Source organism: Colius striatus, chromosome 13 (genome assembly GCF_028858725.1).
Source record: "Colius striatus isolate bColStr4 chromosome 13, bColStr4.1.hap1, whole genome shotgun sequence".
Lineage (NCBI taxonomy): Eukaryota > Metazoa > Chordata > Aves > Coliiformes > Coliidae > Colius > Colius striatus.
The window spans coordinates 21,110,769-21,132,291 of record NC_084771.1 but is presented as its reverse complement, the minus strand read 5'-3'; the positions used below and the strand labels follow the sequence as shown (position 1 = coordinate 21,132,291).

Here is a 21,523-nt window from a genome sequence, read left to right as displayed (position 1 = left end):
TATTGATAGAGTATTTAGCAATGGCTCAACACAATGCTCTGACTGCTCTGTAGAAGCCAAATGTTTAAAAATTAGATCTAAGATAAAGTCTAACATGCAAAAGCAAAAGGATACATGTCCTGACAGTTGTCAGAAAAAACGATTTTAGTATTTCAGATAATGTTGAAAATGCCAGGATATGGGAAAGATAAAACATTTTCCAGTCTGGAGGACACAGATAATCTTCACCCTTTTTTGATAGCTTTCCCAAATTTATTCAACATCTCTTTGGTTTTATCCACAGTGAGATTCATGCAAATGTCATCCATATTGGAGTTCCATTGACTATGGTACAATAAAACACTGCACAATGTCATTTGAATCAGAAGCCTGAAAACACTGGAGAGGTGTTTCTTCTTTAATCATCTGAATGGTCTCAAAGAGAGTTCTTGCAAACAAAGAAACAAAAAAGGCAGATAGGGTTTTGCAAAATTTGAGCAGCAGTAGAAATGGTTGTCAGTGTTGTGAAGTAAATGAATACCACTATTTCATCCAATTCTTCCAACATTTCTTGTTGAACCACCAATGCTATAAAAGAAGTGGCATTGCATGCAGCCATGACTTACTGTCAGCTGCCTCAACAAACAATATTTTCAGCAATAGCCAAGAGAAGATTAAAGACCTCCAAGCATTCTCTAGTCTGGACCAGACAGGCGGGATCACAGATTTCAGGGTTTTTTTTACTATACTAACAGTTGTCTTTCGGTACTTTTTCAGTAATCTTAACTCCCAGGAGAACAACAGATACTAGATGACAGCTAGATTGACAATGTCACAGGAAAATTTCTGAACAGAGGCAGCAGTGCTAAGCTTTTGCCTCCTTGTGAGACTCTGCTTATCTCTCATCCTCGAGGAAAATTCTGGCAGTTTTTAATAATATTTGACTTATGGATGAGCAATTTTTCAACTGCCTGGAAGACTTCAAGATCAAGCAAAGTGGACTGATGAACTCCTCAGGGTGCCAAGTACATTGCAGATTACTGTTGACAAAACCCAGGAGTCAGGGCACAGCATAAGTCTCCAGGCACTGCCCTAATTCCAAAGATACAGCCAGCCGCATCTGTATCCCAACCATCCTCTCATCAAACTAACTAGTAATTTCTCTACAAGGGAAGGAAGTGATATCTGAGGTGAGAACAATGCACCAATGCACGTACAAGTCATATTGCTTAGTGGTATCAATAATCAAACCATGGTGAGGGTGGGCTGCTGCTCATACATGGGCCTCCACTGCTCTGCATTCATCAAAGGCATGGCAGATATCAGGGTAAAGGAAGAAAATACTCAGAAAAAGCTTTTAAATCCAAGTTAAATCCCATCAATGATAGCTTTAAAAAGATCAGTTCCTTCTATCTATAAAAGCACGTTGATGGGATTATGTGCAATCTGGCTGCCTAACATCTGCGGTGTCACAGAACACAGTACGGGAGGCTTGAGTGCTCACCTCTTCTCTGAAAACACCTCCCTGCGAGGCATTCTGATGAGGAAAATCTCTCCCCGGTGCCTTTTGATTGGACGTGCAGCACAGGAGCATGTGCCAGACGCAGTGGCACCACTCACCAGCACCCAGAGACCTGTCGCTAGCAGCTGGGTGCTTCTCACTGACTTCATTTCCATGCCCTATTCTTCTACATATTTATAACATCCTGTTACATTATTAATAGTGATTAAATGTTTCGGTATTTCAGATCAATAAAGACTCTGTTTACATATTTGCTTTATTAAAAATTAATAAGTTACAAAGAGAAAGTGCACTGACTTGGTGCTATGGAACGAAGTTGAGGTTGTAACTAAGTGCTATGTACTGTGCTGTGAAAAGAAAAAAAAGTCTTATGCCCTTATTACTGGAACATGGTTTATCTAATGCATAGGCCTAGTTGACAGGGTAATAGTTAGGTGATGTGGATGATTTGTGGATCTCTTTGTCAGCATGTAAGTTATAGCTTCCCAGCTGAACCACAGCATAAAAACTTACGTGCCCCTATATTTCAACTGTTCAAGAAAATATGTGTTACCAGATTTTCAGCGCAAGTAAGTGGCCCTTTCCTATTGCACAGTCTTTTCCTGTTAAAGGGCAAGTCAATCTCACAAACACTCAGAGATCATTCTGCTGTTTGCATGACAGCTTGAGAGTCGCTGGCAGCACAAAACACTAAACTCCACACTAGTCTATCAACAAGTAGTAAAACCAAAGGGTTTGTTAATTAGGTAGCTAGATTGCATGTAAGTGACACATGTTAAATTTATTGCACTGTAAATATCAATCAAATTCTATTAGGTGGAAAGGTGACTGAATACAACATATATGAACCCAGCTCATCCTGATTCCTGCTGTTACATCTACAGCATAAAAGGTTGAACTTTCCAAGTACAAAATAGTTTACCTTAGAAACAATCACGCTCTTGTTAGTAAGAGTAGTACAGTTTGTTTGCTGTGATCCATTTATGAACTAGATAGGTAATAAGGACAATCTGATAAATAAGATCCTCAGCTGCACGGACTTAAATGTTTTCTGTCCTTTTCACTATTCTTTGACCATCAGTGAAGAATTCTCAGCTACCCAGGTATCACTGTGTTTTCCTGGTTAAACAACTTCATTGCAGTTCTTAATATTCAGAAAAGTCTTTTGTCCAAAAGAAAACTCACCTGCTCTCAAATGAGACATCTCCTGGGATTACATGAGTGCTTTCTTTCCCAATAAGGAATCTGATCCGATCATAAAAGAGCCTTGGAGGATGCTGAGAGAAAGGCGGTTGGCTGTGCTGAATAAGGTCCAGGGGATCCGGTGAACCCTGGCAGAGAGGGCTTGCGTAACAGTTGCTTTGCTGACAACAGTCAGGGTCTACACAGTCTGTCAATCCATCTAAAACAGAGGGAATGGAAAGTTCAGGAAATTGAGTGATTTTGAGAATAAAGCATTGTGTTTATTACTGGAGAGCACAGGAGGCATCAATTGGAAGGCATACTGTTTATGACACATTCAAATTCAATAAAGCATTGAAGTACATGCTTAGTCCAGGAGGGGCATTTCTCTCTAGTTATTAATGCTGTACCATCTCATAAAATCCCCAAATGACAATGAACAAACAGAGCCTACAAACTAAGTGAACAGGGAAGAGTGAGACTGTCTTCACTGTAGAGCATGCAGAAGAGGAAAATCACTACACAATGGATGCATGATCCACACTGTGCAGCTGGTAACTCTAGGAGTCCTTTATTGCCATTACTGTCTGTTCACCCCTGTGAAGAATATACACTTGCAAACTAGTCTGCAATAACAAAATCTGAAATGTTATCTCTCATAAGTATCCTCACTACAGTAGCAAAAAAAGATACCTGCTGCAGTTGTCTGACTTCTATTTTAAGCCCTACAATAGTTTTATTAGCTCTTCAGGATGTTGACTTTTCATTTATTGCATTTATTGGATGCAATGCTAGAATGACCCAAATAGGGCAGAATTATGACTACACTCCTTCTGTAGTTGGTGATATGTAAACACACACCATGATGCAGGCTCTATTCCAGACATATGCAGTCTTCTCCATGAATGGCTGCACCAGGAAATCATTCCACTTTAAAGTATGAAAAGCAGGAGAAACAATTGATTCCAATCCCCGTTCCCCATCCATCTACATTTCTTCATGGACAAATTTGTAACAACAATTGTGGGTGAAATTAATTTACTTAAATGTCCAAAGCTTGTGATGAAAAATGAAGCAGTGAGGTCCATCTAAATGAAGCACCTAAATAAAGCTTAAAATTGGGCTATTGGCATTTGATTGCTTTTATCAGCAGCTTAGACATCCAAATTGCTTAAATTACACAGCCAACCAGAAACAAATTTAACAAGGTATGGTAAAATGTCCAACTACTTTCTTAAACATCCATTTCATGACTTAACAGTTGCTAACTTGCTTGGATTGACAAGCACACTAGTGCCTATAAAGCAAGATTAAGGCATTTTTATCCTTCAGTAAGGACATTTCTTTGTATTTTTAGTAAGGATGGTCTGAATAAATGTGGAGTCATCATATCACTATATGGATTTCCCTTGTGTTAAAATTGGAATGCCATAGGATCAACATACTGTCAGATACTTTCACTTCATGCTTTGACTTTTCAAGCTCTGTTCGTACCAATGCTTTGGTGCCTATAAAACCGTACCTCAGGGCAAACTGCCTTATCAGGGAAGCTGCTGTAGTTTTGTCATTGACTTTAATGAGTGTGAGACCAACCCTCAGCCAGCTCTGCTCTTTTCTGAAAAGAGCACGCTGCACCGTGTGAATGCTCAGTAAATAACAGTATAAAATATTCACTTTGAAAAGAAAGCAAAAGCCCTTCTACAGAACAAACAAGTAATAATGAAATGGGCTTTGCTGGAATCTCAAACTCCTTGCCTGACCTTGAGCAAGGTAATTGCTTGGCTAAGCAAAAAATATTAACAAATCTATCCTACTGCTGCTCAGAAATCAGATAGGGCAGGCTAGTTTTTGTGGTAATGAGCCAAGGGCAACTGTAGATTGCTAGCAACAATAATCTAAGATGCTCACATCCAGCAAAGCTGCCGTAGCTACAGGTCAGTTCATGCTTTTAGTTCTTTCCACATCACTCCAGTCCCGGAGACAACAGGCATTTGCCAGAGGTGGGAGAACTTCACAGGGCTGAGTTTATTGACTTTGAGTGTAGCAGTCACTTTATATTCAGAAAAACCTACAAAGCTACTTTCAATCCTCTAGGAAATCAGTAAGCTGAAACAATAAGGGGCCTCCAGTCTAAACAAAACCACACGGGTATTGGATGGAGGAGCTCACAATATGAACCAAAGGAGTTTTCGTTATGTTCTGATGAAAAAACAAAAGAGCTCTGTGGGTTGAAACCTGAAGAGTAGGCTTGGAACTGCAAGAAAAATATATTTCCTCTTATTGTTTCCTCTTCTTTCGTCCAAGGAATGAAACTCTCTGTATTCTTAATAAATGAATTGAAAAGCATCAAATTGCCAGTAGATTCTCCAAGACAAGCAAATATTAAGAAAATCTACTGGACTTGAAAAGGTGATAAGAAACTGAAATGTCTTTCTTTTGGTTTATACTGGTGAAGATCCCTGCAGAGGACTCTGATGTAGTTAAGCATAGCCTTCCAGGGCCCATCTCTGCCAGTGGAATGGTTACGGCAGTGGAAAGTCTTGCTGAAGGAGTCAAGGTACTTTCTGGAAGGTAATGATTTCTCCAAGCTGAATGCTGTCTGCCTGGAAAACTTGACAAAAGTTGGTCTGGCAGAATAAGTATTAATCAGTAAAAAGGCACACATTTTTTCCAAATAACAGCGTCCATGGGGAAGCTATTTCACAGTAATTTATTCCACAGTAGCTATTCTGATTAATTTTTTCCTTGTCAACAAGCCATTAGATGCAGGAACTGAGCTGACCTGAATCTCTCATTTATGTAAGAAATAAAAGTGAAAAGCCACAGAAATTTAGAGTATGAAGATTTGCTTAGAAAAGAAATAGTTATAAAAATAACAATTAAATACTTTGCTTTTGCTACTAGAGTCCTCATTTTTCTCAGCTTTGGTCATCAGCTTACATGCCCAGCAACAAATACTGTGCATTCATGCTGTACACAAAAAGAAGCCCAGTGAAGGAACAGCAGGTTTTCATTTTCCAGTCAGACTCAATTTTCATCTTTTCTTTGCAGTTTACTTGTCAGCAAAGTGACTGTCTTATAAACTCTTCCAGATTCTGCTAATGGATTTATTTTGGTTTGAATTACTTGCACGTGGTTTCATTTGCCTCTCCAGGCTCTCAGGGCTACAAAAGGGTGGATTTCTCACTAGTAGGGGTGTGAAGTCTCAGTAGTATATTAGAGTAACCCCTGGTGAAAATAGGATTTGTCCTAATATCACCACAAATTCATGAAGTGCTGGAGACACCAGGAACAGCTTATGGCCTTGGGAAGCAAAGGATTCAAAGTCATCATCAGAAGAAATTGCTAACCAAAATGACAGTCCAAAGTAGAAGTCTTCTGTAAGTTACAGATTATCATCTAAGACTCTCTCATGCTGTACTTTTTGCTTTTAAAAAAAAATCTTTTCATTATTTACATGGTAATTTATTTCAATTTCCCCTCTCAGTCATGCAAAATGAAACCAAAGAAAGATGCTACGCTCAGAGAAGTCACCTCATGGGCAGTGAGGCAGGAGATGCAGCAGCAGCAGCTCCTCATTGGACTCTTAACACCAGGTATGTATTTAAAAATCATTAATTAGAATTGTCTGAATAATGCAACTTCTAACCTTTTTTTTCCCAAACAATCAAACTAAATTTAGAAAAAAACCCAACTTGGATAAAACTGAAACATATTTTTCACACTTTGTGCTGAAATAAAAGAATAAAATACCTATTTCAGGGAAAATTGGGAACTTTTAAGCCAAAATAAAATCTTTGTTCCACTTCAGGCTCATTTAGGTTTTAGCTTAGACCATTTAAAAGATAAAAAGAAAAAACTCCAAACATTAAAAGTAAAAATAAACTACTGTTATTCAGCATGATAGTCATTAAAATGAACCGGGTACAGAATCACAAATAGCTACAGAATCACAAGTTTCATATGGAAGCAGTTTATGATGATGCAAATCATATTTGCAAGTGCATGTGAGGATATTTTCAAGAAGACAATCCTATTTGAAATGAGATTATTAATCCAGGAGAATAACCCAGAAAATCACATAGATCTTGTCTTATAAACTAAAACATTTAACTCATTCACTTGAAAAAGCTGCAAATACTGTAGTCAGTTCTCAACCAATGGACACAGTTTTTTAGTTCAGTTTTCATATCAGGAATCAACTATTAAAAAGCTCATCGTGTTAAGAAAACACCAGGGTTTATTTTAAACCTCAGGAGACAACAGTCAGGAGTATGAACAAACTACTACCAACAGCAAAAACCATAAGTCATGCAGCGGGGGAGTCTGTACGCTGAAGTTTTTACTGTCTGTTACCAGCAAGTGCATCCCAGCATAGGTGCAAACTGAAATGTATTACAGTGGTGTAAATGATTTTGGTTTCTATTAGCATTAAAAATTTTATTGTTCTATAAAAGGCAGCCAGGCACCTTCACAGCACACTACAGGTTAATAATAAAGCAAATCACATTTTGATGAGTCTGAGATTATAGTTTCTCATCTTCCAGGTAACTTGTTTTGTATGCAAGGGCTAGTGATGAACTGGGATTTTTGTTTTTCTAAGTAAACAAGACAATTAAAATACTTTTAATATTACTGATAAAATAGAATTCACAAAGATTGAGCTGATGATAAAAAGCCCTTTACAGCACTCTTAAATAATTTAAATAACCTCAAAGCTAAGGCAAAGCATGCCAAAACAAGTTGCTCTGTTTTCAATCACACCACTCCTCTCTGCACTGCTACAGTGCACAGCGTTAGGACAAGATTTTCCCAGGTTCTTGCTGGGGAAGGGATGCTTTCAGGAAGCTTTCTCTAAGCAACGACATTAATATTTGTTGTGTTGGGAGTGTGTGTAAATGGAATCACACAATGCTTTTCCATCAATAAAAATATTCTTTCTTGCTTATACACTTAATAGTTTTTTCTCTTTTAATATGGCTGAAAAAATGCCACAAGTGTGATGAAATGACCTCCCCAGCTATGTTTCTACTTCATTCACGGAAGGCTCAGTTCATGCCAGGTACAGCACGTTCTCTTAATGTACACATTATGCAGCAATCTCTCTTCTACATGGATCATCACCTTTAGCAGCCAGATAAATTGGCAATAGAGCTATGGACTCATCTCTCCATTGGTTACTTTCCAGCAATATACCTCTTTACTTCCCATGTTTGGGCAAATGCTGTATAGTGATTGTATTTCATGAGTTTGGTATTTGAGCTTTCCATATGCTCCATAATATTGATATTAAATTCTCAATAAAATAGAATAAGAGTTGGAAAGGCAAAGGCATTTTGTCAGCTACAACTTAACAGCAAGAACACAGAACAAGTCATATATTTTGGGCCTTGTATGAACAGTTCTGTGCCGCCTACATTTCAAATCCTGGCTTTTCTGCTCTTCTCATCTACCTTTGAATTACTTGCAATTCATGACTGCAAATATGGGTATAGCACAATAACACATGTTGCTGAAAACGGATCTGTGTTCACAGTTACTACAAATTATCTAGGTAGGGAACACCCAAGGATGTTAAAGAGGCACTGGGTCAGGACACTGGTAAAGGGAGCAAAGAATAAAGTGGTTCTGATTCTAGCAGCAGTGGCTTCCCCAGTTCACAGTGCATCATGCAGTAACTGCCACAGCAGCTTCTTTTCTGTGAAACCCCTGAGACACTATGAAATGTCTATGAGAATGACAAATTCGATCAGACTCTACCTCCCATGTTACTGGGTTCACGATGTTAATAAATCAGTCACTATTGTTAGGTCCAGAACATTTCCATAGAAAATAAACAATAAGTTTTAAGTTCCTCCTTGCAGTAAGCAGATTTTGTTCTCTGAACTCCTTATGTAGTACAACCTAAAAAAACTCCTCGCTGTGACTCTCAGCACCTGGAGGATTTGAGTGTTTCTGTTCACTCGCATGATCAGTTGTTCAATGCTATTGTTGTTTGTGAAAAAAGAATACTCCACAGGCATCTTCAACTTACATTGGCTTACTTTCTTTTACAGACTTCAAATAAGCATTAAACAATACCTGTGCCAAGTTGTTTCACCACTGGCTCAGTTAGGTCCAATTAGGGTTGCCAGGAATTTAAACAAACTGAATCAAAGAGAATTTCAGGGGAGACTAAACAGCAGTAACCATCATAAGCCTCTAATGCTTAGTCATATGCATTAATCCAAACTGCTTTAGTCATAGCACACAGCATGCAGCAGGCTGTTAACTGGGAAGACCAGTGTTTGTCTAAGGACACTGGAAACCCACCAGTGTGCCTTTGGAAGAACTGCACAGTGTTTCATCTATTGAGTACTGGTGGTGTTTAGCCTTCCACACACAGGAGAATGCAAATATACCAGGATATGAATTTCAGAAGCTGAGAAGGCCCCAGGGAGCCCTCTTGCTGCTCAGCAACAATGAAACCCATTCTCATCACTATTATTTATATTGTGTAATAATAGCATATTAGTTATAGAGAGATTCAATATCTTTGTGATGGATAGGTTATTAAAACACCAATGGATGGATCAGAAATACATCAATATTTTAGCAGCACTAGTTATCAACCCAAGGCTATGCTGAGTTGTGTATTTTCTTGTGCTTGGAAAAGCTTGGAGAAAGTTACAGTAACTGTCTGAAGTGACTGAAGGGATATTTGGAACTGAATTCAAAGCTTGTCATAAATTGTGTTTTCCTCAAAAACAGTCAAGGTTGATTCATGAAAAAAAAAGAAAACGATGAAAGAGATCCAGGAAAATTTGAGAGAGATCTGCATCGAAGAAATTAATGGCAGTGACAGGCTGCAATTTTCATGCTAAGACCAAGTCCTCCATGTGCAGCAATGTAAATACACGTCAGAACAGGGGTTAGAGAGGTGGAGTTAGAGGTGAACTGGTGCTGAGCCCCTGCTACGCCTCCTCGCACCTGGGACATAAACCCTGGTCTGTGCAGGGCACGGCAAGGCCTTCAAGCAATCTTCTGGAGCTACTGAGGACCTCAAATGAGTCTAAAGTAATGGCAGAATAAGAGAAAATGACCTGCCCAGATGAGCTGAATGGTCATCTTATAAACTGAAAATGAAATAATGTTCAGTCATGACAGTGCAAGGAGGAGAATATGAGATGGGGAATAACATGATGCTGAAGGAAGCCAGAGTGACAGAAAGGCTCCACTGCAAAGGAGACTTGCTTGGCTTCCTGGCATTATTTAATGGACATCACACTGTTAACAGACAACAAATGCAAACCACAAGAGCAAGTGCAAACCATGCCATCGTGCATCTGTTATAATGCTAAGACCTTTTCAATGATATTTGTAGTGATATTTCAACAGGTAAACATGCCCTTAAGTCTGCAAGTAGGAAAAAGCTAACAGAGAGTTATGAGCTGGAATGGCAAAGGCAGTTATGGTACAGTCAGGATGCATGAACAGCGTACATTAATAGGGCTCGAAAAGACACAGTACTCTCCCTGCTTGGGAAAACATTTCTGCAGGTGTTTAACCTTACCACCATGGGTAACTGCACTGATGGAGAATTTGATGCAGAACTGGGATGTGTCTGAATAAGCTTGCAGCTTAGCTTTGTAAAAGTCCTTAAAAAGTGAATTGGAGAGTTCCTTCCACCCGAAGCTTTCATGCAGTTACTATGGACAACACTGACGCTTCCTCATGCCAAATAGATGACTAATAAACATTTTCTAACACACTTTCTCTACCATGTATTTTAATGTATTTTATACAGTAAAAATCTCCGTCTCATAAAGTCTGGCATAACAAATAACTGGGAACTACACAAAATTATCACTCTAACTCCTGAAATTAGAGTTTGTTTGAAATAACAATTGTTCAACTTTACTACAGCTTTGTTGTCTGGTTGTGGCTTCCTCCTAACAAAGCATAAAACAACTCCTAAGGATTGAGATATAACTGTTTGATTTAAACATAGCTGGAATGAATTAGACCTTTGCTAGGTCAGAATACCATGACTTAGAATATGTAATGGCACTAAATTAGGTCTAGAGTATGATCTCTTGAGCCGTATATCATCGACTGAATACGACCACATCCAACAGCTTAGGAAGTTGCTACCAGTCAGCTGAGTTTCTGAAACTCAGCGGAGTGCAAGCTCTTAACTCACAATTGCAGGCAAAAACTCTAATAGCTTCCATCTTTATGAACCTAATCCAGTTATGCAGCTTGATAGATGGTAACTTGTTAAGCCACCATAATGTTGTCACAGTCTAAAGTACAACCTCTCAGCAAATAGGACTTCACAGGTAATTTCATGTCTCCTTCCTAATTGCTGTTTTTATGGTTGTCTATGTACATAAACCCTGAAACACCAGGAATCAGCTTCTGATTTCTTACTATTATAACAATGGTATAACTCCAATGACTTTAGGGGAATTTTTCTAATTTATGCCTATGCCAAATCAGGTCCTATGAACTTCATATATAAAGAGAAATGGTTTTAATATGTAGATATAATTTTCTTCTGTTATATAAAATTGATTGTGAAGAAAACTTAATTACATTTAGCACATCTGTAGTAGCCAGATTAATTAAATATTTCTCTCTGCACTTATCTCTAATTGTAATGTCAACAGAGCTGTCCTAGTCCATGTTATGTTGTCATTAAAAAGGAAAAAGAAAATTACTTTAAAAACCTGCAGTGAAATGATGTTAAATGTCTGCCTTAAACTGGCAAATTCAAGGAGATTTAGAGTTAAAACTGCCAACTCTTTCAATAACTCACCATTATTGCAGAATATAAAGCACCCAAAACCACAATGCAGGACAGTTTATACAGAGCCAGTTCATAGTGCATCAGAAAACGTTTTACATACATTACAGGCTAAAGAGGGGTTTTGTGGATAGATTTAGTGAGTCGGTGGCTTGGACAGTGGGAGAGAGCAGCAAACAGATGGGAAGGCACGTGGGGGGCAGTGATGGCAGCTGTGGGACCTGGTGTGAGAGGGATACACACCAGTGAAGGAGAGCTGAGAGAGCAGGCAGAGAGATAGTGGTGGTTAGCTGCCTTGGAAATAAGGTGGAAATAGAAGGATGAGAGAGGAATAAGGTGATTTTGAATGGGATTCAGAAATGAGGAAGCCTTTGCCAAAGGCCAGCATGGTCTTAGAGCCCACAGGATACAAAATGAGAAGGTCTCAAAATATATCTGTAAATGAGGACTCATCACTGAGTCAGAATGTTTCTATTGAGGTCTTACAGTGACCTCAGTTCTTGGCCCTAAATCAAGCTTAATTTATCAATGACCTAGAAAAAAACCAGACAATCATTATGCTAAGGTTTGACACTACAGTGGGGGTATGAGATCCCATCTCTGACTGTCCAATAAATGAATGTTCCTAAAATAGATAGGAAAAATATTTAATTCTGAGAACAACTAGTGAGGAATGTTGTGGCTTTTAAGTTTGAAACTGATGCTTTTCCTGAAAAAAATAAATGCACGAGCTTGTGTATTAGAATGAACTGCTGGAAAGGGAAGGGACTGGCTTAATGGAAGAACCAAGTTTTTTCCCAGTAAATCTAAAACTCACAGCCTTAGAATGAATAGAGGCTACAGAGGTCTTAGGTATAGAACACCTAGTGCCAAATGCCCTGGTTCAACTGAGGGAAAAGAGAAACTGATTATTTTAGTACTGGGCTCTGTTTATGGTACTTTGAAAAATGACTTCTGCACACTTTCTACATTAGCTTACTCAACAATTTTTCAAATGTAGGTCTAGATAATTGCAAGAACTGAGCTGTGTTGCAGTGGAAACGTTAAGAAAGAGATTAATGCTAAAAATGCATCTTTACACATATGCTTTATGCTTGCAAATGTATTAATTTCATGTAAGACTAAACTTCAGATGCATTTTGACAGGCACAGAGGTTTTTTTCATTTGAGTACCCATTTGCTGTCTTTTCTGAAACAGATCACGGGGAGGAGATGTTGGGGGGCTTTTTTTAGTTTAAGAAAAAAATTAAATACTGGGATGATATGGATGGCATATACACAATTTCTGTCTTGAATAACATCTAGCAGAAGGGTCTGTTCCCTCACAGCACTGCTTCAGATGAAGTCAGTTGAACAACTCTCATGAGCAAACATTGACATTCTGTGATAAAAAAGGAAAACATACATCACAACTATAGATTCAAGTGAAAATAAAGGATATGACGATTTAACAGAGACACATGAATTATTTATCATACCTCCATCATTGTCCAGGTTATCGCCACACACCATTTCCATGACAACATTGCATCCTGAGCCACTCCAGCCCACTTGACAAACACAGTGCCATCCGTTTTGATCAAGAGTGCACCTCCCATTTCCATAACAGAGACCTGGGCAGCCATCTAGAAAAGAAAATGTAAAATAGCAGCTTTCATGGAGAAGTTTTCTTCTCTTCTTTCACAGTTGCGATTAATCTTCACCATTATTTTATACAGTGATGTACTTGCTGCTTTCAAATGATCACAGCTCCCTTGCAAACCATTTCTGGTTTTGTCCAAATATGAAAAAAATCCTCATTCTGGTCTCTCCCTTTGCTTGCCCAATAGTAAATTTGCAGTGAGAAATGGGGATTTTTTAGTGAGTAATCTTTTCTGAGCAGGAAAAAAGTGAGTAAACTTAGATGATAATTAACAGTCTGCCATGTCCATCTCTTTCACTACTTAACTGAAAAATAAGCTGCAGATCACAAAGGAAGGCAGATATATAATCAATGTTTATATTAAAGACATATATGGAAAATATTGTTTAAATGACAAACTGTCATTTGTGAACATAATCCTACACATTGCAGGGAGTGGAGGTGATCTTTTTGTTCTGTTCATTTTGTTCAGCTGACTTAGACAAAGCCAATTTGGTTTAGGCCACAATATAACTCTTGTCAGAGAAGGCAAATGAGGGAGTATTTCCTTCCAACATCTAGTTCCACTTCCCTCACTTTATAGCTGATTCAAGTATGACAAACACTTGCCCTTTAGTAGCCCTGATTCTAGATCAAAACTAGAACAATGACTGTAACATCCTATGGATTATACACTTGCAAGCCCTGGATCAATAGTAATTTGGACAATCTCATCTAGATCTCTTGCCTATAAGAGTGAGAGAGAAATTGTCTCTTGGATGTGTACATTCATGTCTATCTACATAGTTCTGTGCTAGCTCAGACCTTTGTGAAATCCTTACCATGTCACGCATGGAGCCAAAGGACAATGGAGAAAGGTCAGCAATAAGCTTAACAGCGGTATCCCTTCTAAGAGGGCTTCTTTATCTTTGCCAGTATGGACATACAGGAACTGAAAAAACCTGTACTTGATAGTGAACATCAAGACATCTGTCCTATCAGAGAGATTTTTTTTGAGGAAGAAAGAAGAGGCCTCAGCCTGCAGAGATGTTTGGCAGCCCTCAGATGCTCCAAAAGGAGAAGCCAACCAGAGAGTCAGAGAATCTGTAGGACTGATCTGTCAGGTTGTGCCTTATAGCCCAGTATGCAGCACATTTCCTGGCAACTATATACTAGACACACTATCTCTCTCCTCCTCATCTTTAGCACAATTTATCTGCAAACAGGGAGATAAGAGAGTCTGATCCTCTTGCTCCAAAGAGCTGGAGATGGGTGGCACCTTTTTATCACACTGGAATTCTGGAAGTTGCTGCTTTAAAGTAGCATGAGGTTGGCAACCACCAGATAGGCTATAAAAGCCAATTATTTTCCTCTTTTGAGGAATTGAGGGAAAGGGTAAGGTGTGAGACCTGCTCTGGGTAACAGGGATGTTTTGCACTTCACTGTCCTGTTGAGTTCATTAATTTCTAGTATATGGTTATAATTTGCATTATCTTCTAAGCCTATAAATGCAATCAAATGAACACCTACATGATTTTATCATTATCTGTTTCTGAGGAAATAAAATAATAAATGCAAAATAAACACAGGCCCTTCTGAAATATTGCTTAGTTTGATATTTCAGCTAGCAGCATGTTTGCAAGGGGCAACGTGCATCATTGCTCCACACAGCATGGGCAGGACTGCAGGACTGCTGGGGAAGGTGCTTGCACTGACATGAATAAGCAGGACCTGCAGCAAGGCATGGAAATCAAATAAACAGCACCAGACACAAACAACATCCAATCTAACTCCTGTATCAAATGATTTGGAGAGAACTTCATCACATCTAGCATAGGCAGCTTTTTAAAAAGTGTGCTTTTCTATCAAAAGAAAATTACTTCAGACAGAAATGACAAAAAAAGAGATAATTTTTATTCTCATGGAAGATGGAATCAACAGAAAGAATTTTTGAGCAAGTCCTCAGCTTTGTCATTACTTTGTGAAGGTGAGAGCAAAAGCGTGATTTACCTAACGCAGCACATCAGATGGCCACATCCAACATGCTTACATTGCTGTAACTCTGCAGGTAAGTCAAGCTCATTATTTGTTGAAACTGCATTTTCTTCTGTTAAAACTCTGTCTCTGTGTGTATGAATATATACCTGTAAACCTACATCTCCACAAAGAAATGTATCTATTCTGGCAAGTTAGCAGTACAGAGGCTCAGACAAAACAGGTAACATGAAACACTCCATTCCCAATACTTTTCTATCTTTTCATTATCCTTTCACAATGCTGACATGAAAAACTTACCTCGAACAGCATCTAAGTAGTGAGCTTAAAAAAGAAAAGAACAAAACTGAGATGGATTGAACTTCTGTACCCAAATGAAAATATAGACACTGCTTACGGCTTGCCACCTCTTGGTGGAATATAAGGTGTCTCCCTTTTACTGAAGTCTCATCCATCCCTGCTACTGTGATCAAAACATTCTGGGGATGTGATTGTTCTCCATTTGATGACAAGGATGCAAAGGACAGCCTGGGCCATACCTGTCAGTGCCTACAATCCTTGATTTAGCAAATGTGATTTAGTAAATTCCAGGGCCAGTGAGTGACATCTTAAAATTATCAAAATAAAGATAAAACATTCCACTTTTTTTTTCAAGTATGAGAGCTTACTCTGCTTAACTCTGAGAATTAGACACACTGCTATTATAAACAATTAAAATGTCTATGAATAATCTTGCTTTTGGACATTTTAGGGAGGAAAAACTACTAGACTCTGAAGACTTCTCCTGTATTTTATTGAAAAGATAACTATTACATTTCTATAGTAATGACTTCCAGAGAGATCTGAAAGCTTTACTTTAGTTCAGAATATTGTTATCAGTCAGCTATAGAAAAAGACCACCTCTAGTAACAAGTAAAATATGTAAATCCTCAGACATGAAGGCAAGAGATTTAATGTAAGAATTACTTAAGCTGCATAATAGCTTCATCCCCTCACACCTTCTATTCCTTAAACATTTATTTACTACTTGACTCAAAGTTCATGTATGAACACAACCCAAAGAAATGTTAGGACTGAGATATTGGTCTTTTATGTGCTTTGTGCTTTAAAAACATAAATTCATCAGTGTTATTTCATCTAAACAGAAAGCTGCACTGAGTTGCTATACTGTGAGACAAGCAGGGCATCACCAGCGCAGAGGTGCCTTTGTACACCTGGCCTTATTCTGGGTCTCTGTTTTCCAAAATGACTTGAGTCAGACTGATGGCAGATCTTTGTATAACTGCTTAACACTTTATGTAGTTCTATTTCTCAAGATACAAAGCCCTCCTTACCAATGGTGCAATGGTCCCCTTCCCATCCGGGGCTGCACTCACACTTCCCATCCTTGCACTGGCCGTGCTCAGCACAGTGAGAGTGGCAAGTACGTTCTTCACAGGTTGGGCCCACCCAGCCCTCTTCACACTGGCATATCCCTCTCAAACAGACACCGTGGCTGCCACAGTCCAGTGTACACAGCTCTGCAGAGGAATACAAAAACACATAATGTGAAACAGCAATTTCCTACCGCAAATAGACTTTGCAGCGGTACTAAATTTAATCACTTCTATACTAATATCGCTCATCAACTGGATCAAAGATGGGATTTCATCACCCAGTACAGACCTTACACAATCTGTCTGCCTCCTTCTTTAGCAGCTGATTGCGAGATAATATTTTTGTTTGGGGTGAGGACTGTAAATTGTGACTTTGCATATAGTAGGAGAAACTGGTTGTATGTTTCAGGCCCTGATATAAAAAAAAATCCTATCTTTTGACTGAATTTGGCTGAGGCCTTTAAAAACAGCATAACGCATCCACTTCCACATCCTACGGGCTCAGTTCTAAATTATTGTATTATTTAAATCCAAATATTGCAAGTGGCATTAAATACATACAAGAAAAAGTCTTTCAGATATTCAAACGACAACAGTGATGGCAAAATGGCCTTCCCTTACAGTAAGAAGATCAATGAGAAAGGTAACAGTGAGAAAGAAGGGCATGCACTCCACTCTGACAGCAATATACAATATTACATGATTTACAGGCCACGCAGATCTGCCTACTCCTAAACGGCTCTCAAGGATTAAAACTTATTTCCTTCCTGGACTCTCATGAGTCAACTGCTAAAAAACCCAGAATAGCTGTTTGAGGAAGACAGAAGTACCTCCTTCATTGCACTCAGAACAATTTCTCTACCTGGGCTTTGTAGAATACCATTTATAGTGAAGTGGAATGAAAGTCCTGAATTGTTTCAATACATCGCAATATGCCAATTGCAATTCTGCTTCCGCTTACTTAGACTAAAGTTGTTCTGAGAAAAGAATGGCTTCAGTATAAAAAGATTCTACGTAGTTTGAATTTATTTAGAATAATTAGTGTCAAGAGACAGAATTTGCTTGTTATTCTGCAATTAACCTGCCACAGAAATGTTTCCTCCTTCTTCCTCTCCGAAAGCAGCTGATAGCACTGCAAGCACAAGCCAAATAATCATGTCTGCTCTGATTTCAAATGTCAGTGTTACATATTTAGTTGTGGCAAGATTTTTCCCTTGACAGATTTTAAACAATGATCATTTATATCTTGGAACTATTGTATATAAACATTCTTAAAAGCATTTGTAGTGACAAATGCTGTCACCGTACATACCAAGCAAAGTTTTTAAAAGTTTAAATTGAAATCTTATCAATTCCTATCATTTTAACACAAAGGAAAAAAGCAGCACAGAAACGGAACTGCACAGTGACATTGCAGATAGGCCAAGTCTCAAGTTAAAGTCTAACCCTTATTTTCCTTAATAGCTGGGGTGATAGCACAGAGTGCCATCAAAAGGATCGATGACTGACAAACTGGAAGAGCACTGCCAAATTCAAAATCACCTTCAGAAGCAGAAGGCACGGGAAAGAACCTAAGAGAAAATTCAGTAAAAGCAACTGTGAAGTACTGTGCTAAGGAAGTAGAAATCAGCTATGTAAAAGAATTATTGTTACTATTTGGACTGGGACTTGCGCTGTACTTGAGTACAAGACAAGCATAATTATCTGATGCTATTCCTGCAAAAGAATATGTGAGACAAGGATAGTGAAGGCTCTGCTATATTGAAAAAAAACCTGCTGAGCCCGGGGCATTATCCCTTAGAAAGGCTTGATTGCTGCCCGCTGATCATGTATGAATGTAATGCTTCATATCTCGGACAGAATGCCTGCAAGTACTGGGAAGGATTTCTTCCCCCTTGCTGAACAACTTGGCTTGGCTTTTTTTGTTCTGTTACTTGTTTGTTCCTTGGAAACCTGAGAGACCACTCAGAGGGCTACAGGGGAGACTTGCTCTGTTATTTCCTCGGTACTGAACCTGCCCAAATACTTGCTCCTAGGATCAGGGAGTAAACCGCTCCCATCAGATCTGGGATCACAAAGGAATCACCCCCAGGCTGGACTGGCAGAGGACTACTGGTGTTATTTTAACCTATCTCTATATCCTGGGGCATGGGCTAACTCCTGAGAATTGAATCTTAAAAAATTACCTGCCACTTCAAGGATTTAGGCTGCTTGAGGGAGGCCTTTGATCTCTCCTGATCTTCTTCTAGTTCATTATAATGATTGCTTTTGGTATTTCATTGTAAGTGGCAAAGATTGTTAAGAGGATTTTAAGAAATATTCTGTAGCTTACACTATGCTAGGGTAAGTGGAGTAGTGGGTTTTTTTCTGGATTGAGTGTCTATTTGCAGTTGTGGGACTTAGTTCAACTGATGCCAAAACTTCAGGGAACATTATAGGCATCAGTGCGCAGAAGTGGCAACGTAAGCTGGAATGGATAAAGTGGGGAAACACTGTGATATATCGAGCTTCCAATCATGTCAACAGCTCTAGTAGCTCCCACCACTTTTCTATCTGCAAATAAATCAAAGCAGCAGCTATGGAAAACCTTAAGCACATTCCTACACATGACATGCATGCCTGCTTCATCTCTGCTGTCTACCTAGAAGAGTCATGCCAAAGTAATCTCCCAAACAAAAGAAATGGCTGCATGGAGTTGAAGCCAATGTAAGCACATGCCTACTACAGGGATACATGCTTTCTTATTCCACAACCATAAAATTAAATGTATATTGAAACGTTTGAAAGCTTTTTGTTGTTTTTCCAACATTTTACACAAGGAAGAAAATGTTTAAATGTTATTTAAGGTCATAAACTCAATTATATTAATGAAGTAGAGACACAAGTCTTCTTATTTCATCAGAAAAATATCCTAGGCTAGTCAGTATATATTCTTCACTTACAAGGCTCCTTTTAAAAATTCTGGTTTTTTACATAAGATCACACATAACCAAACAAATATTCTTTTATTTTTCACCTCTTGGAATACAATGTTTTTGTCTATCCCAACCACACTGTCTTTGGAAAGACAGCACAGTGGCAAAAGTTCTGGACCCCAAGCTGGCTCTGTTTCTGATAGGAAATCTTAGATTAGTTGTCCTACACTAAATTATTCAATTTTCACACCTCATTTCTGCCACCAATCCAAGGCATAGTAACCAGATGCCAGTAAATGAGTAAAAAGTGTTGCAAAAAGTGTCACACCCATCCTGGCAAAGGATCTTACCTAGCTCTTGCCTTTTCTTCCAGTAATGCATTATTCCCCACAAATATTCCCCCCAATAAAACCAACCCTGTAAGCACCAGTTGTAATGAAACCCGGTTTCTTAGTTTGGACCATGTTCCTCAGTTACCTGAGCTGTCCTACTGCACAGCCCACTCATACTTTATGCCCACTGAAACCAATCTTACGGCTTATATTTGTTTCAGTGATTTAATATGGGGCTTCAGAAACGTAGTTTACCATGATATCGTATTCTTCTGCCACGTAAATCCAATATTCTCCCCATATTTCTCATGCAAAGCAAGGAAAATCAAGCCTAACATAATTTTGTTAATGTGGTAGTAACTGCAGCTTGAATCCACAGCTAATTCAAACAACTGAGACGTAAAAAAGCATTATCAGTTCAGGTTGTCCAGTTCCCTAGCTCCTCTTGTAGATAAACAAGTACAGAAATATCAGCACAGCAGGGAGACACAGGAGCACTTGTGTTTATATCCAGAGGCTTGGCTTCCACTGCAGACTATACAAAATCAGGTATTTCAGTGAGTGGACAGTGACCAAATACAATGGGAAACAATATAGTAACCTGAAATAATAAACAGCTTCAAACAAAGTTGATGTGGTAAAAATATCAGCCATCCCTGAAACCAATAAGCATCATGCAACCGTTCTGGCTCAGTGGAGCATCTTCCTCCTTCCATAGCTTTGGGTCCTACAGGACTCAGAGGCACCCCAAAACACAGGGCCAGCACAGTGGGTCAAAAACTTTGAGCTGTGGGTAGATGCAGCAGTTGAGACAGATAAAGATGATTCCTCTGATTGAAACAGTTATTCTACTCCCCTTCCTTTCCATCCTCCTCCCGACTTTGTCTGGAGCTTATCTAAAACTGTGGTGAGCTGATTCAGATAATGAAACTGGCAGATAATTATTCACTTTATTTTGCTGGCTTAATACCTGTCAGCTTGCTGAGCTAAATCAGCCCACTGAGGGATCAAAGAAGCAACACAGGCAAGGCAAGGCATGAGAGGAGATGCAGACCCCAGTCTGGACAGGGACTGTCCTACTGAGGAGCCACAAGCTGTGCCATCAGACAAGACTGCAAAGTACAAGGGGGAGCTGACTTATTTAAGGTAAGAACGGAGGAGGGTGACAAGAGATGACAGTTTGGAGTAGAAAACTCACCTCAGGGGTATTCTATTATGAGCCTTTAGTTATGCTGTTACATTAATTGCCAATCATTCTCACAATGTACAGTGCAACACACACAATTTGTGAAGTCCCTCAACTGTGTCCGTGTTTAGGCTTGCAGGCTTACATAAAAGCCATCTTTTCCTTCCTGCTCCTATTTATCGTGCTTTAGAGGGATCTATGCCTGCCCAGATTGCCTGCCTGAGTTCTAGGCAAGTCTTTTGGTGGGCTGAGGGCTGGTCTGTGACTATGAGACCAGAGCATCAGTAGGTGTGAACTCTCATGGCTCCCACAAAACCAATGAAGTCACTCTAATTCACAGTAATTTCTGTCTGTCTTTCGGTTTTTGTACCTGTACACTCTGCAATCAAAACAAGTGTCAGGCTGGAAAGTTAATTTCCTTATTTAAGGAAATGTGCCGACCCAGTGTAAGCAACACGAGCAAACTGCTGGGAGGTGGCCTCAACCCACCCCTGCAGACTCTTACACACTTTCAAGAAATACAGTCTTTAGCAAACATAAAATTAAGAGTCCTTAAACTTGAACCAATTAAGAGACTTGAAAAACGTTCACCACAGTCTAGAAATTTTACTGACACATCTTTAATTT

General features: G+C 39.0%; 1 protein-coding gene across 2 annotated transcripts in view; it reads right to left on the bottom strand.

The window, feature by feature from the left end:
- Positions 1–21,523, bottom strand: part of TENM1 (teneurin transmembrane protein 1) — a 227,882-nt gene that overhangs the window by 78,886 nt on the left and 127,473 nt on the right. The window contains exons 11-14 of one of the 2 annotated variants that reach the window (XM_062006336.1): positions 16,422–16,607; positions 15,388–15,411; positions 12,950–13,096; positions 2,687–2,903 (exon numbers count right to left, since the gene is read on the bottom strand). In XM_062006336.1, coding sequence (XP_061862320.1) covers positions 2,687–2,903; positions 12,950–13,096; positions 15,388–15,411; positions 16,422–16,607 — 574 coding nt within the window. The remainder of the gene's footprint in view (positions 1–2,686; positions 2,904–12,949; positions 13,097–15,387; positions 15,412–16,421; positions 16,608–21,523) is intronic. The other variant, XM_062006337.1, reaches the window with a different exon arrangement.